This window comes from Rhinolophus sinicus, linkage group LG09 (assembly GCF_036562045.2).
Source record: "Rhinolophus sinicus isolate RSC01 linkage group LG09, ASM3656204v1, whole genome shotgun sequence".
NCBI lineage: Eukaryota > Metazoa > Chordata > Mammalia > Chiroptera > Rhinolophidae > Rhinolophus > Rhinolophus sinicus.
In genome coordinates, this window is record NC_133758.1 from 53,820,203 (window position 1) to 53,836,462 (window position 16,260).

General features: G+C 40.6%; 1 protein-coding gene across 2 annotated transcripts in view; it reads right to left on the bottom strand.

The window, feature by feature from the left end:
• Nucleotides 1-2,484: 2,484 nt before the first annotated feature.
• The window catches only part of AFG3L2 (AFG3 like matrix AAA peptidase subunit 2), a 43,865-nt gene continuing 30,089 nt past the window's right edge, over nucleotides 2,485-16,260 (bottom strand). For both annotated transcript variants that reach the window (XM_074340395.1, XM_019711360.2), the window contains exons 15-17: nucleotides 14,217-14,417; nucleotides 12,630-12,824; nucleotides 2,485-3,262 (exon numbers count right to left, since the gene is read on the bottom strand). In XM_074340395.1, the coding sequence (XP_074196496.1) occupies nucleotides 3,020-3,262; nucleotides 12,630-12,824; nucleotides 14,217-14,417 (639 nt within the window). In that variant the 3' untranslated portion in view covers nucleotides 2,485-3,019. The remainder of the gene's footprint in view (nucleotides 3,263-12,629; nucleotides 12,825-14,216; nucleotides 14,418-16,260) is intronic.

Genomic DNA, 16,260 nt, shown 5'->3' on the forward strand with positions numbered 1-16,260 from the left:
TCTTTCACCTCCCTACATCATGTCCTGGGCTAGTGGGTCCCACCCAGCTTCCTTGACAACTTGGCTGAGATTGCCAGAGGAGCCACAGAAAATGACCTTTAGGCTTCCATCAAGCTCTTGGTGGGTAAGGGGGCACCAGTTAGGGTGGGTTCCGAGAGCTGCTGAACTTCTTTACATAGGGACTTAGACCCAGAGCCCGGGCCAGCTGCCTGGCCCAGCATGGAGTGAAGGGCTCTCAGACTGGGATTCCAGCAGGACCCGCCAGGCCAGGCCACTAGTGATGAGGGTGAAGGCTGTTTTCTATATAACAAATCACTACTTTCCAGTTCCTGTAACTAACCACTTCTGTAAGCGGTCTTATAAAGTCAAACTCCACAGGACAGGACCGGGCTAGTCTTACTAGTAATTGACAGACATCCGCTGTTTACCACTGGTTATTTCTCCTTCCTGTCCCCTTAAAGTTAGTTGTGAATGTGAGACTTTGCTTTAGCTAAGAGAACGTGAATGGCATGTCACTTCCAGCTGGAAACAAATATTAGTGCTTGGCCTTCTGCTCTGCCTCCCAAGTGGGGGTGCAGATGACCCAGCATCTCCATCGATCTGAGTCCCTGAGTAACTACTGAGCAGAGCCCCCTTAACTTTGTTGGACAAGAAGCAAGAGAGAAGTTTGGAGCCACTGAGATTTAGAGCCACCCCAGTGTGACCTCGCCCCTCATGACAGAACACCCATGCTGTGATGCCACAGCTCACATCCAGTAACTACATTGATTTTGTGCTAAGCCCTAGCCTTGGACACGCAGAAAGCGAATCACTAAACACAGCAGGATGACTTGAACTGAGGTGAGAACAGATCTCATTTTTGCAGAAATCTAAACTATTTTGTGAGACTACAGTAAAAATAAATCTTAGCCATCCCCATGTAACCTGGAAATACTGGTTTTCTCTGAAAATAAGACCTAGGCAGACCATCAGCTCTGATGTGTCTTTTGGAGCAAAAACTAATAATAAGACCTGGTCTTCTATTACGTAAGACCCGGTCATATATAATATTTATATCTGGACTTATATTAAAATAAGACCAGTTCTTTTATTAATTTCTGCTCCAAAAGACGCATTAGAGCTGATGGTCCGGCTAGGTCTTATTTTCAGGGAAACACGGTATGCTAGGTTTGACTGACCTTAGAAAAGATGAGTGCCGTGAGCACCTACTATGGTCCAGGCTCGAGGCCCCAACACAGTTAACACTCCAGTACTATGGAGGACAGGTGTGACCTATCTTGTACAGATGGAAGCCTGCTAAGGTCTGCTACAGTGCTTGATTATAGCTTGTCTCATAGAATGCAGGGGGAGATGGGTTATCATCTGACCAAGTCGCACATACTGCTGTCACTGTTTTTACTGAATCAAACATGACTCATATTTGACACAACCCACTTTGTTCCACCCAGGAGGCCTCTCAGCTGAGGCCTGCCAGAACAGCACATGCTGGCACCTCTCCTTGCAGTAGGATGAAGGAGTACAGAATGTCTTGTCTCCTCCTGGTGTGAAGAGCACACTAAACACCCTGATGGTCAAGTGAGTCCTCCTACACCCTTAAAACAAGTCTTCGCTCAACTATCTCCCACAAGCATCCTCTGAGGAAAGGAGGCCATCAATTCTGCAGGTCACTGAGAAACTCAAGCATCTCCCATGCTCCTGCAATGCAGAGGTAGGGGAGTCAGAAACAGCTGCTTCTGTAGCTGGTGAGCTCAAGTTCAGCATTTCTGGGCTGTGGAAGTGTGGTTACAGGAGGGAGTGGCTTGCTTGGTCTACCTCCCACCCCATCAGCCAGTGCTCCAGATGCCACCTGATTCTGTATCGTAAGTCGGAGAAGTCACTGTTCCCACAACTTAACTACATGAAGAATATGTAAGGCAAGCTGGAATAACATTAAAGATGGCTGCTAGAAAAATATTAATAAATGCAAAAATGTTTGATACCCCCAAGTCCAAAAAGCGACATTTGAAGACTCAGTACATCTTCCTCATGCCACCTTTTGGTAAGAATCTGATCTAGGTTTGCAACATTCTGGAACCACACACACCTTTCTACGTTACTGTAACAGCTTATGATTCAGAAGACCTGGGAAGTCACAATAGATCCAGTGCATAGGGGCCTTCCTAGCTTAGTGTCACTGCCCTTCTCTGAAATCGAGGTGATGGCTTGGGACAGCCTGCCTGACCCACTATGGTTACCCATCGACTTTCAGACCCAGACGGTGTGACTAACGTGCGGTCATAACCAGTCCAGTGAGGATGAAAACTGATGGCATTATCACAGAAACTTGCACCGACTGACGTGGTATCAACATCTAGAGGTTACATCTAGAAGTCACTCATCCTCTTGTGGGAGCTGATGAGCACCAGAAAGACTGACATTTTGTTTTCTAAAAGAAGGTATCCCAAGCATACCCAGTGACCCTTTGTGTGTTCAGAAGGAAAAAAGTACAGTATTTACACTTTATTTTTGATGTAAAGAAGCTGTATTTACATAATACATTCATATTTTTAAGTATGTTACAGCTCTCTGTAGAAAACCATTCCATTAAAATAGCAACATGTGATCTACATTCAATCTTTAAAGTATAAGTCAAATTAAGATATGCTTATCAGGACTCCAATTTAATTTCACAGCCTCTGAAGGGAAATGGGAATGAAGAGTGGGTGATGGAAAGTGAAAAACAGACCTCTCACCCATTAGCAAGCTTTCACAGATTCTCTCTCCCTGACACACATCCAGCTGGCTCCACTGATGGTAGAGAGGGAGCAGCACCGAGCACCAACCTCCGCTCCCCCAGAGTCCGGGGCCTTGGGAGAATCACGCTGCCACCCAGACTGGGACTTCTGAGGCTGAGGATTAAGTACTCCTCTTTCCACCACTTCAACTGGTCAGCAGCTTGTTAAGATCAACTTAGGAGTGTTCTCATTCTTCTGAGAAAGCCAGAGTTGAAATACTGTGCAAACTGAAACCACAATACAAGCTAAAATGGCCTCCCTCCTTGGATCTGGTTGGCGATTTTCTCATCTGGGGACTCCTCTTTTTCCTTTACCCTTTCTTTGTTCCAGTCCTTAAGACCCTCTGGAAGTGAAGTGTCCTCATCCAAGCTGCCAGTGCCTTCCACAAATTCTTCATAGGTAGATTTTTCCGCAAATGGTCTGGGGCCCAAAAGTTCAACCATATCATTCTTATCCAATACTTCTTTTTCTAACAATAGAAGAGCAACCTGAAATGTGAACAATTCCGATTAAACACAGTATTCAGTATTTAGCGAAGTCTATTCAAAGCTAACGTTTTTATTTATAGCCAACCTCATCCCAAAAAAGGGTTTAAGAACATTGAAAAAGATACACAAACACACACACACCAAAAAAAAAAATTTTCGGAGTAAAATGTGAAAAATACTGGAAAAAACAAATGTCCATCAATGGCTAAACACATGTGGCACATCCAGGCAATGAACGGTTATGTGCCTATAATAAAGAATCTCGGAGGAGGAAAAATGGGGGCGTGAGGTGAGCCTCTGTAAAGCTCCCCTGGAATTTACAACGAATCGAACAACAAAAACTCCACAAAGGACTCCCTGCACAACAGACGGGCAAGACGAAGAGGCCCACTACCTACTGAAATCACCTACAGGTGGGCGAATCGCGCAGGCGGACGGGCGGGGGAGGAGGGAAGGCAGAAGTGCGGAGATGGAGCCGCGCGGGCGCAGGACGCAGACCTAGCTCAGTGCTCCGAGCTCGCTGCTTCCCGGAACTACCGCAGCTGCGGGAGAGGGAAGAACTCGGACTGCTAGGGCTCTGCTTAGGGCCCACAGGGCTGAGGGGGCAGCATTAACATGGCTGAACCCAACGCTCACGGCAGAGACCTCAGAGAAAAGACTGAGGGAAAAAGGCTGAAAACCGTGGTTTAAGCCCGCACTGCCGAGCAGAGAACGGAAACCTTAGGCACTGAGACTAGCCGCCCTCTCCCTCCCCTCCCAGAGCTCGCCCCGCCCCCACCTGCCCGGTGCTAGAAGCGAAACAGTAGCAGTGTCAGATCAAAAGAATAGAATATTTGCTGTTCTGAGAACTGTGGCCCACAGACACAGATTCGCAGCCCAACTAGTTCCGGCAAAGGGGAAGGAGCTGTGGAAGCAGGACCGGCTGTGGTGGTGGTCACCGCCATTGCTCTGGGCTACCTCTCACAACTCACCCCGCCCCTGTCCCCACCTATGTGGGCAGATCCCTGCAGGAGTAAACAGAACTGCTGAAACACATGGGCTCTGAATCTGGAGCTGAACAGCTTTGGAACATCAAAAGCTCTCCGCATGCCCACCGGGACACTGCGCCCTGTGACCTAGACGAACTATTAACAGAGGAGAAGCCCGTCTCCCAGGGAATCCCCCCATTGTGTGAGAAGCTGGAATAGTGCAGAGAAAACATAGCACTACCGTGTGGGAGAAGAAAAATAAGCTGCAGTTGGAGAAAAAATAAAACATTCTACCAACAAGTACTGGAAAACAAAAGAAAGACCTCTTCCTATCAACCTGTTGCAGAAGCCACTCCTGTAGATGTCTAGGAAGAGAAATAGTAAACCAGTAATTGCCATGAATAACCAAGGCAACAAGATAGCTCAGAAAGAAAGTGAAAAATCTCCAGAAAAGGCACTTAAAGATATAGAAATATGTGACTTAAATGACAGAGAATTCAAGATTGCAGTTCTGAAAAACTCAACGAGATACAAGAAAACACAGATAGGCAGTTAAATGAACTCAGAAACACAATCAAAGAACAGCATGAGCATTTTACAAAAGAGATTGAAATTTTAAAAAAGAACCAAATAGAATTTCTGGAGATTAAGAACTCAATAGAAGAAATTAAGAATGAAATAACCAGCTTAGGTAGTAGAGTTGACCAGATGGAGGAAAGAATCAGTGACATCGAAGATAGAAACCTGGAAATTACACAGATGGAAGAAAGAGACTTGAGACTTCAAAGAAATGAAAGAACTCTATAAGAACTTTCTGACTCCACCAGAAAGAGCAATATAAGAATAATGGACATACCAGAAGGAGAAGAAAGAGAGAAGGGAACAGAGAATATATTCAAACAAATCATCGATGAGAACTTCCCAAACTTGTGGACAGAACTGGACCCTCGAATCCAAGAAGCAAATAAAACACCTAACTGCCTTAATCCCAGCAGGCCTTCTCCAAGGCACATTGTATTGAAGCTGTCTAAAATCAACGACAAAGAAAGAATCCTCAAGGCAGCCAGGGAAAAGAAGATGGTAACTTACAAAGGAAAGCCCATTAGATTATCATCAGATTTTTCAGCAGAAATCTACAATCCAGGAGGGAGTGGAACCAAATATTCAAACTGTTGAAAGAGAGAAATTATGAGCCAAGAATAATATATCCAGCAAAGATATCCTTTAGAGATGAAGGAAGAATAAAGACCTTTCCAGACATACAGAAGCTGAGAGAATTTTCTAATACACGACCTGTACTACAAGAAATACTAAAGGAGGCTATTCGACCACCATCAACAGGGACAATTTGTGGCAACCAAAACATAAAAAAGGGGAGAGTAAAGGCGGAATATGGGAATGGAGAAAGTAAGCGTGCTGAAGGAAATGGAATACTCTAAATATCAAACTTTCTTTTACATAAACTTAAGGGTAACCACTCAAAAAAAATACAGAACTGAAATATATACTGAAATAAAAGAAGAAACAGAGGGAAACATCATAGAATACCACCACACAGAAATAATAGACAACAACAAAAAGGCAAAGAAACAATGGAGACACAGTCTTACCAGAAAACTAAAGATAGGATGACAGGAAATCCTCACATATCAATAATCACCCTAAAAGTAAATGGACTGAACTCACCAATAAAAAGGCACAGAGTAGCAGACTGGATCAAAAAATTAAACCCATCCATATGTTGTCTCCAAGAGACACATCTCAGCTACAAGGACAAGCATAGACTCAAAGTGAAAGGGTGGAAATTGACACTCCAAGCAAATGGTACCCAGAGAAAATCAGGTGTAGCCATAATGATATCAGATGAAACAGACTTCAAGGTGAAAAAGATAACAAGAGACAAAGATGGACATTTCATAATGGTGAAGGGGACTATGCAACAAGAAGACATAATAGTCATCAATATTTATGCCCCCAATCAGGGAGCACCGAAATATACCAAGCAACTACTAACAGAACTAAAGGGAGAAATTGACCTAAACACAATTATACTAGGGACTTAAATACATCATTGACAGCTATGGATAGATCATCCAAACAGAAAATAAATAACGAAATAGCAGCCCTACATGACATATTAGATGAAATGGACATAATTGACATTTATAGAGCATTTCATCCTAAAACATATATTCTTTTCTAGTGTACATGGAACATTCTCAAGGATAGACCATATATTTGGACATAAAATCAGCCTCAGCAAATTTAAGAAGATTGAAATCAAACCAAGCATATTCTCTGATCACAAGGCTTTGAAATTGGATATCAACTGCAAAAAGAAAGCAGGAAAAACCACAAATACATGGATATTAAACAACATACTTTTAAAGAAGGACTGGGTCAAAGAAGAAGTTAGAGGAGAGATCAAAAGATACACAGAAACAAATGACAATGAAAATGCATCCTACCAAAACTTTCGGGATGCAGCAAAAGCAGTTTTAAGAGGGAAATTTATCTCATTACAGGCCTATCTCAAGAAACAAGAAAACTCCCAAATAAATAGCCTCATGTTACACCTTAAAGAACTACAAAAAGAACAAGTGAAACCCAAGGTCAGCAGAAGAAAGGAAATAACAAAAATTAGAGCACAACTAAATGAAATAGAGAACAAAAAGACAATAGAAAAAATTAATGTGACAAAGAGCTGGTTCTTTGAGAAGATTAACAAAATTGACAAACCCTTGGCTAGACTTACTAAGATAAAAAGAGAGAAGACACTAATGAACAAAATCAGAAACGAAAAAAGGGAAGTTATCACGGACACCACAGAAATACAAAGGATCATCCAAGAATACTATGAAGGACTATATGCCACCAAATTCAATAACCTAGAAGAAATGGACAAGTTCTTAGAAACATATAGCCTTCCAAGGCTGAACCATGAAGAAATGGAAAATCTAAACAGACCGATCACCAGTAACAAAATTGAATCAGTCATCCAAAACCTTCCCAAAAGCAAAAGTCCGGGACCAGATGGCTTCACTAGTGAATTCTACCAAACCTTCAAAGAGGATCTAATACCAATCCTGCTCAAACTCTTCCAAAAAATTGAAGAAGAGACAGTATTCCCTAACTCATTTTATGAGACCAACATTACCCTGATACCAAAACCTGGTAAGGACAGCACAAAAAAAGAAAACTACAGACCAATATCTCTGATGAATACAGATGCAAAAATCCTAAATAAAATTCTAGCAAATCGAATACAACAATGCATTAAAAAGATTATTCATCACGACCAAGTGGGGTTCATCCCCGGGGCACAAGGATGGTTCAACAACGCAAATCCATCAATGTGATACATCACATAAACAAAATAAAGGACAAAAATCATATGATTATATCAATTGATGCAGAAAAAGCATTTGACAAGATACAACATCCATTTATGATTAAAACACTTAATAAAATAGGTATAGAAGGAAAATACCTTAACATAATAAAGGCCATATATGACAAGCCCTCTGCTAATCTCATAATTAATGGTGAAAAACTGAAGCCCTTTGCTCTACGTTCAGGAACACGACAGGGCTGTCCCCTATCACCTCTGCTTTTCAACATCGTGTTGGAAGTCCTTGCCAGAGCAATCAGGCAAGAGAAAGAAATAAAAGGCATCCAAATTGGGAATGAAGAAGTTAAATTATCACTCTTTGCAGATGACATGATGCTATATATAGAAAACCCTAAGGACTCCACCAAAAAGCTATTAGAAACAATCAACGAATACAGTAAAGTTGCTGGCTACAAAATCAACATACAAAAGTCCATTGCTTTCCTATATACTAACAATGAAATGTCACCAAATGAATGGGAGAAGATTTTTGCAAACAGTGCCTCCGACAAGGCGCTAATATCCAGAATATACAAGGAACTCATGCAACTCAACAACAAAAAAAAACAACCCAATTGAAAAATGGGCAGAGGATCTGAAGAGACATTTCTCCAAAGAGGACATACAAATGGCAAATAGACATATGAAAAATGCTCAACATCACTAATCATCAGAGAAATGCAAATCAAAACCACAATGAGATATCACCTCACCCCAGTCAGAATGGCTATCTATCATCAACAAGACAAATAGTAACAAGTGTTGGAGAGGCTGTGGAGAAAAAGGAACCCTCATACATTGTTGGTGGGAATGCAGACTGGTACAGCCGTTATGGAAGGCAGTCTGGAGGTTCCTCAAAAAATTACGAATAGAATTACTATATGACCCAGCAATCCCTCTCCTGGGTATCTACCCACAGAATCTGAAAACATTTATACATAAAGACACGTGTGCTCCAATGTTCACTGCAGCTTTGTCTACGGTGGCCAGGACATGGAAACAACCAAAATGTCCTTCGATAGATGAATGGATAAAGAAGTTGTGGTATATATGCACAATGGAATACTATTCGGCGGTAAGAAAAGATGATATAGGAACATTTGTGGCAACATGGATGGACCTTGAGAGTGTAATGCTGAGCGAAATAAGTCGGACAGAAAAAGCAGAGAACCATGTGATTTCACTGATATGTGGTATATAAACCAAAAACAACAAAAGAACAAGACAAACAAATGAGAAACAGAAACTCATAGACACAGACAATAGTTTAGTGGTTACCAGAGGGTAAGGGGGGTGGGAGGTGGGAGATGAGGGTAAGGGGGATCAAATATATGGTGATGGAAGGAGAACTGACTCTGGGTGGTGAACACACCATGGGATTTATAGATGATGTAATACAGAATTGTACACCTGAAATCTATGTAATTTTACTAACAATTGTCACTCCAATAAATTTAAAAATTAAAAAAAAATAAAAGAATCTCTCTGTTCTATTTATACATGTCAGAGAGACATGAGAAAAATGAGATGCATAATGTCTGTAGTATACTATGTTTACTCTTTAAAGGAAGGGAAAAAAATCTTTTTATGTGGATACATAAAGAAATTCTGGAAGGATACATATGTAAGTAAGTGGTTGGGGGTAAGCTGGGTGAAAAAATAGAAATAGGGTGAGCAGGAAATTTTAAAAGTTAGTTGAAAATAATAAAGACAAACACGAAGATATAAAATGAAGCCAGGAAGGTTCATATGAAAATATGTATCTTGAAATTCTATTCATTTGTATGGTTGAACCACAAATTTGACACTACACATTTTAACAGGCCACCGAGAGGAGATACCTGACCAACTACGTGTCTGGAGGTGCATGATGGTGTCAGGGGAACGGTGTTAGAGCATCTGACCATTACAGAAAACAAAGTGGGTTAAACTGATCTCATAAAATAGATTTAATAGGTAACTCCCTACTTAGAAATTTTTAACGTATCGGTAGTTTACGTTAAATGCTATGTTTTTAAAGATAACAATAAAAATTTTCTACTGTCTTTTCCACTTTTAAAAACTTTATTATGGAATATTTCAAATAAATACAAAAATAGAAAAAAATGGATAACTAATCCCCATGTAACCACTTTCAATAATTATTAATTTAGAGCCATTTTTGCTTGATCTATTTCCTGTATTATTTTGAAGACAATCCCAGATGTCGTATCATTTTATCCACATATATTTTTGTCTATATCTCTAAGAGATAAAGGCATTTGAAAAAATATAACCAGAATATTAAAACGATCTTTTTAAATATATTGTTTGCATACATAAGATTTGGAGAAAAGCTTTAGAATTTATTCTTAGGCCATCTTTAATTCTCATTTGCTTGTTTATACAGTTGTGGATAACCACTTAAGTTCTGATAATATATTTTATATATTATTGATATATTTTATTCTTTTTTTCATACCAAGTCTTCAAAATCCAGTGTGCATTTTATGCTCATATTACATCTCAATTCAGACTAGACACATTGACAGCACAGGCACGGTTAGAAGTTAATGGCAAGGGTTCTGCAGACAGGACGTCTGGGTCCGAATCCTGGTCCTACCACTTACCAACTAACTGCATAATGACCTTAAGCAAAGTTAAGCAACATTGTTTCTTTATGTATCAGTTTCTTCATCTGTAAAATGGGAAAATAATGTAGTGACTTCATGAGGTTGGATGGGGTTTTAGAGAATACATCTTAAACAGTATGTGATACACATAAGATATTAAGTAAATGCTAGCTATTCTTATTCTCCTAAAGCTTGGCCCTTAGAGATCAACGTGTTCAACTCCTCGTCCCACAGGTGACTAAACTGAGTCCTGAGTTTGGAAGGCACTAGTCTTAGCAGCAAAGGCTGCTAAGCCACCTCTCCTCTTGATGGCTCCCTATCTCCTGGCTGGCTCGACATTACCTTGAACAGATTTAATTTTTCTGCTGGACCAAGCAGTACTTCAGAACTCTGCAGTGTTTCAAGATCCTCACTCTGTTGAATATATTTTCCCTTCACAAACTCTTCTTTGTTACCACTGTCAATCAGTACACATACTATACATACGGAAGAAATTAACTGGGTGAAATCCCCTGGACCCATGTGAGCATTTATGGTGTACATGTGGGTCCCTGAACTCACACTCTGTCCTCCTAGAGCTAGTCATCCCCGGGTGAGCACTTCCTCCCTCCCCTCTTTCACAGCTCATTTCCTTCTTTTTAACTATTGGCTGTAGGGGGTAACCAACAAATCCTATCTGGCCTGGAGCTCCTATCCATGTTCTATTAGCAAATGCTTACTGCTATGTCCTCTTGGTTGTCAAGACAGACCCCTCCCCTGCCACAGGCTGTGTCTGCCCCTAGGAGGAATCCTGGAGTCATCCTGAGGGCTTTCCTCCCATTTGTTCTCTACTTAATCTCATTAAGTTTAATCAGTAACTCTTGGTTTTTAGATCTGTCACCACCAGCACCATCTCAGGAATATTAACACACACCTGCAACAGCTCTGAGCTGGTGTCTGTTCTAGTGTCTCCTGTTCCACTGGAGCTGGCACACTGCTGCCATACTCTCCTTTTAAATGATGAACTGTAATCATTTCCACTCAAGATTCTTTAAGACTCTACCATAAAACAAGGGGGTTGGATTAGACCATTTTGAAAGTCATGTCTATTCCTAAAACTGTGTTTCTAAATTTTCCACCTCGCTTTTGAGGATTGGGATACTGCAGCCCCGATTCCCCCATGATCTGCTCCAGGCAAGCAGGCAGGCAGGCTCAATCCTGCCCTCCTCCCCACAACCTTCTCTGCTCACCGGGGCTCTATGCTGAGAGCTCCTCCTCTCCTTGTCTTTCCCATTCACTGTAACCTGACTATGCTTCAAGGTAAAATTTAAGCCCTATCTTCTATCTAAAGCCTTCTCTGGCCACTCTGATTTTTCCTTTCTTTGAGTTCCTGCTGCATACTTTCTAGTGTTTCACAGACACTAGCTCTCTCCTCACTTACACTGTGTACTTTTGTGAAAAGATGTCACGGAATTTTAGAATTACACAGCACAGGGAAGGCTCACCGAGGCTTCTCTGAAGACTTGCTGATGAATAGCCTACCTTAGACTATTATTTTATCTATGGCAATACTTTATAAGGCTTTTTCATTTGTGTTTTCTCATTAGAGTGTGAAATGTTCAAAGAACAAAAAATTCTAATTTTGGTTGCATGGATTCTGAATAATTAAGAGTTTATTGGATGCAAGAAATCCACTGAATTCAGAAAGAATTTGTCCCTTTGCAGGTGCTATCAAGTAAGGTACAATAATGAAAAACATGAAGCTATTTATCCATGGATGCTCATAATTAAGCCAAATACACTTTTTATGTGCTGATTTCCTGCTTATAAAGTTCAGCCAATTCTTTTATGTGCCCTTTCATCCGTCACAACCTGTTTATTCCAGAGGTAAAAAACAATGGTAAATTTCTATCAGTCCATTGTGCTCCATATTTAGGAGTACAGCAGGGCTTCGAATAATGTCATTTCATTATAAGGCTGATGAGAGGCCATAGGAACTTAATTCTTGTTTATATCAACTAAACAAGATGGTAAAACTGGTTTCATTATAGGTCATTTCACTTCAAGTTGCAGAAACCATCAACGACATTAAGTGAGGATTTATTGTGCTGGTAAAAGACTTGGTGCGGAAGAGTGCAGATTCAATTGTTTATTTGGTAGCTGTTAATAGCCTTCATTAATTCCTCATTCATATCCCTAAGAGTCACAAGAGCTGAGATCATGCCTGCTTTTGCTCACCACCATATTCCCACCACCTCATGGACACAGAGCAGACACATCAGAATGAAGGAAGGAACCCAAGAGTTAGCCAGATACAGGGCAGGCTGACGTCTACCAACCAACCAAAAGAGTCGATCATCACTTTAATCTTTTTCTGCAAAACTGTGTATAGAGTCATTTGTACAACTGGCACCTACCTTTTCCACATCAGCTTTCTTTTCTGTGAGAAGAGCTACTGTTCTTTTATAAGCATCATTAATAAGTATTCGTACTTCGTCATCTATCAGTCTTGCAGTGGCTTCACTATAAGGTTTCTCTAATACCATGTCACCCTGACGTGGGAGGTCAAAGGAGATTTGCCCAACCTTTTCATTCATGCCAAACTGAACAATCTGAAAAAGAATACATGATTAGTGGTGGACATCCATTTTTGCTGACAGGATAACATATTTTTATAAAATGCCAGTAAATTTTTACAATGACATTAACTCCACACACTTCATTGTAATGCTACTCGTTAACCTGCCAAAATCTACATGGCAGCCTTGAGCTGGCTGAGTAGACAGGGTGTTTTTGCAGATGGTGGCAGCATAGTACAGTGTTCTAAACTCCTCAACTAGGAATACAGACTGGAAGCCCACAGACAACATCCACAGCAAAATCAGGTGAGAAACAGGTGGGGACAAATCCCAACGGCGATGAGACCTACATGATTATTACTCTTCATGAAAGGAAGTAGAAGAGAAGAAGCGTCTGACAGATCCAAGAGAGTAAGAACCCCAAACCCTCTAGGCTCTTCCTACCTGACATGCCAACCTGACAACAACTAAACATGGAAGGGGCATGTGCATTTTCCTATTCCCTGAGTCCTGAGTCCACAGGTCTGGGAGGCTGTATGAAGAGGCTAGCCCACTCTGGGCCATATGAGTCCCCAAAACTCACCAGAATAAGCCCCTCATTAAGTAGAATCTTCTGGAAGTAAAATCCAAACTGACTAGAAAAGAGAAGGCCCAGATAAAAGTGGGGAGCAGGAACAGAGCCAGGAAAACTCAAAAAGTAGGAAGCCATGTTTTTTAAAAACCATGACAACAACAGAAAAGGGAATCCTAAAGCTACAAAACTAGAAAAGCTGTCCTAATCTTCCTCCCTCCTAAGAGGTCAGGAAAACACATTTCATGTAAAAATGGGCAATAGAAAACTCTCTTATCAAGTTTTTAGGAGAAAAAAGGGAGCAGAATAATGTGTCCTTAGATAAGGAAAGCAGGATGGTAAGACATGTCCATAAAACACGAAAACTATAACCTACTACTTCAAAAAGGCTAAAGGAAATAAGGAGAATTAGAGAAAATATATATCAGGAGAATTAAAGACAACATATATCCGAATCAGAAAACTCAGATGAGGTGCTAGAACATAAGAAAAAGTTAGACATAAAATAAAAAAAAATATTTTAAAAATAAAGATTAAGCTATAAAGAACATAAGAGCCAACAACCACAACAAACAATGCTGTAAGAAACAGAAGGTAAAGAGGACAGTAAGAGATTTTTTTTTTTAAATGAGTCATTAAAAAGGATTGAGAAAGTGATAGATCCAGAAGAGCTAACATATGAGTAACAGGAGTACCTAAAGAGAGTCATTTCTTTTCATAAGTTTTGATTGCTTTAAAAGGAATTTCTTTTAAGAAACAATCTTTGCCTAAAAAGCCTAAACCAGTCAAACACATGAATGACCATTTCTCACGCAAATGTAAGATGAGGAAGAAATACTCTGTTTCATACTTACTTGGGCATATGCACTTTGAGTCACTTTTCTCAAGTCATCTTGAGCGCCAGTTGTAATTCTTCCAAAGAAGATTTCTTCTGACACCCGGCCACCCAGAGTCATGCACATTCTATCCAAGAGCTGCTCCTTGGTGTACAGGTATTGTTCTTTGGGTAAATACTGAGCGTAACCCAGTCCTTTGCCCCTTGGGATGATGGACACCTGACAAGTAGAACACATACAAACTGTTGGAGATACACCACCAAATGTAGACTTGATCACGTTTATTTACAGATAGACTCACGTATAAAAAGTAACTGGGCAACCCCATCAGCCTTGGCTAGATGAGATCTAGCAGGAATGACTGTTCAGGTGGAATATTTTCTCTTAGGATAACTTCACCTTAGAGTTCTAGAAAGTATTTCTTGTCTTTTTACAGAACTCAATTGAAACTATTCAGTCTTGACTAGAGGACTGCTGGTGAGTAATGACTCCTCCTAAGAACTCAAATACAGTGCAGGCTAAATTCTACTTAACTGTCATCTGCGGCCACGGCCACACCCGAAGGGGTAAGGCAGACCAAGATGCTCAACAGCCTTCATCTTCTAGTCCTCGTTTTGCAATTGAGTAAATTCCTTTAATGTTTTAAAAATCCACTTTACTGAGAGATCATACATAAAAAATGAACCCTTTTAAAGTATACAGTTCAAAGAGTTTTGACAAATATAACTTCCTATCACAATGAAGATACAAAATACTCTCCTCAATCCCTAAAAGTTCCCTTGTGCCTCTTTGTAGTCAACCTTCTCCCCCATCCCTAGTCCCAGGCAACTATAGATATGCTTTCAGGCCTTATGGATTAGTTACAATTTCTAGCATTGCATATAAATGGAATCATACAGTACGCTTCATTGTGTCTGGTTTTTCTCACTGTTTCTGAGATTCACCCCCACTGTTGTATGTATTAATAGTTCATTCATTTTTACTGCTGTGTAGCACTCCATTGTATAAACATACCAAATATCCATTTCATTCTCAAGGGATATCAGGGTTGTTTCCAGTTTACTGCTATTATGAATGAAGTTTGTAAAAGTCTTTGTGTAAACATTGTTTCCACTTCTCTTGCATAAATATCTAGAAGTAGGATCAGTTGGACATATAGAAGCATTTATCTCTAAGAAACTGCGACAATTTCCCGAAATGGTTATACCATTTCACATTTCCATCAGAAATGTATGAGAGTTCCAGCTGCTCCATATCCTTACCAAAACTTAGGACTGGCTTTTAAATTTTAACCATTTGGTATTTCCTTAGGGTTTAATTTGCACTTCCCTGATGACTAATGATATTGAGATTTTTATTGCTTAATGTCTATTCATATACCATCTTTTGTGAAGTATATGCTAAAATCTTTTGCCTAGTTTACTGAGTTTTACTGGATTGCTTGTCTTCTTATTATTGAGTGTTAAGAGTTCTTTATGTATTGTAGATACAAGTCCTTTTTTACACAAGTGTACTGCAAGTATTTTCAGAGTGTGTGACTTGCCTTTCATTTTTTTATTTTATTTTATTTTACTGGGGAAGGAGAATAGGACTTTATTGGGGAACAGTGTGTACTTCCAGACCTTTTTTCCAAGTCAAGTTGTCCTTTCAAACTTAGTTGTGGAGGGTGCCGTTCAGCTTCAAGTTGTTGTCCTTTCAGTCTTAGTTGTGGAGGGCGCAGCTCAGCTCCAGGTCCAGTTGCCGTTTCTAGTTGCAGGGGGCACAACCCACTATCCCTTGCGGGAGTCGAACCGGCAACCTTGTGGTTGAGACGACGCACTCCAACCGAGCCATCCGGGAGCTCAGCGGCAGCTCAGTTCAAGGTGCCGTGTTCAATCTTAGCTGCAGGGGGTGCTGCCCACCATCCCTTGCAGGACTTAAGGAGTCGAACCGGCAACCTTGTGGTTGAGAGCCCACTGGCCCATGTGGGAATCGAACCAGCAGCCCTCTGAGTTAGGAGCATGGAGCTCTAACCGCCTGAGCCACCGGGCTAGCCCTTGCCTTTCATTTTCTTAATCGTGTC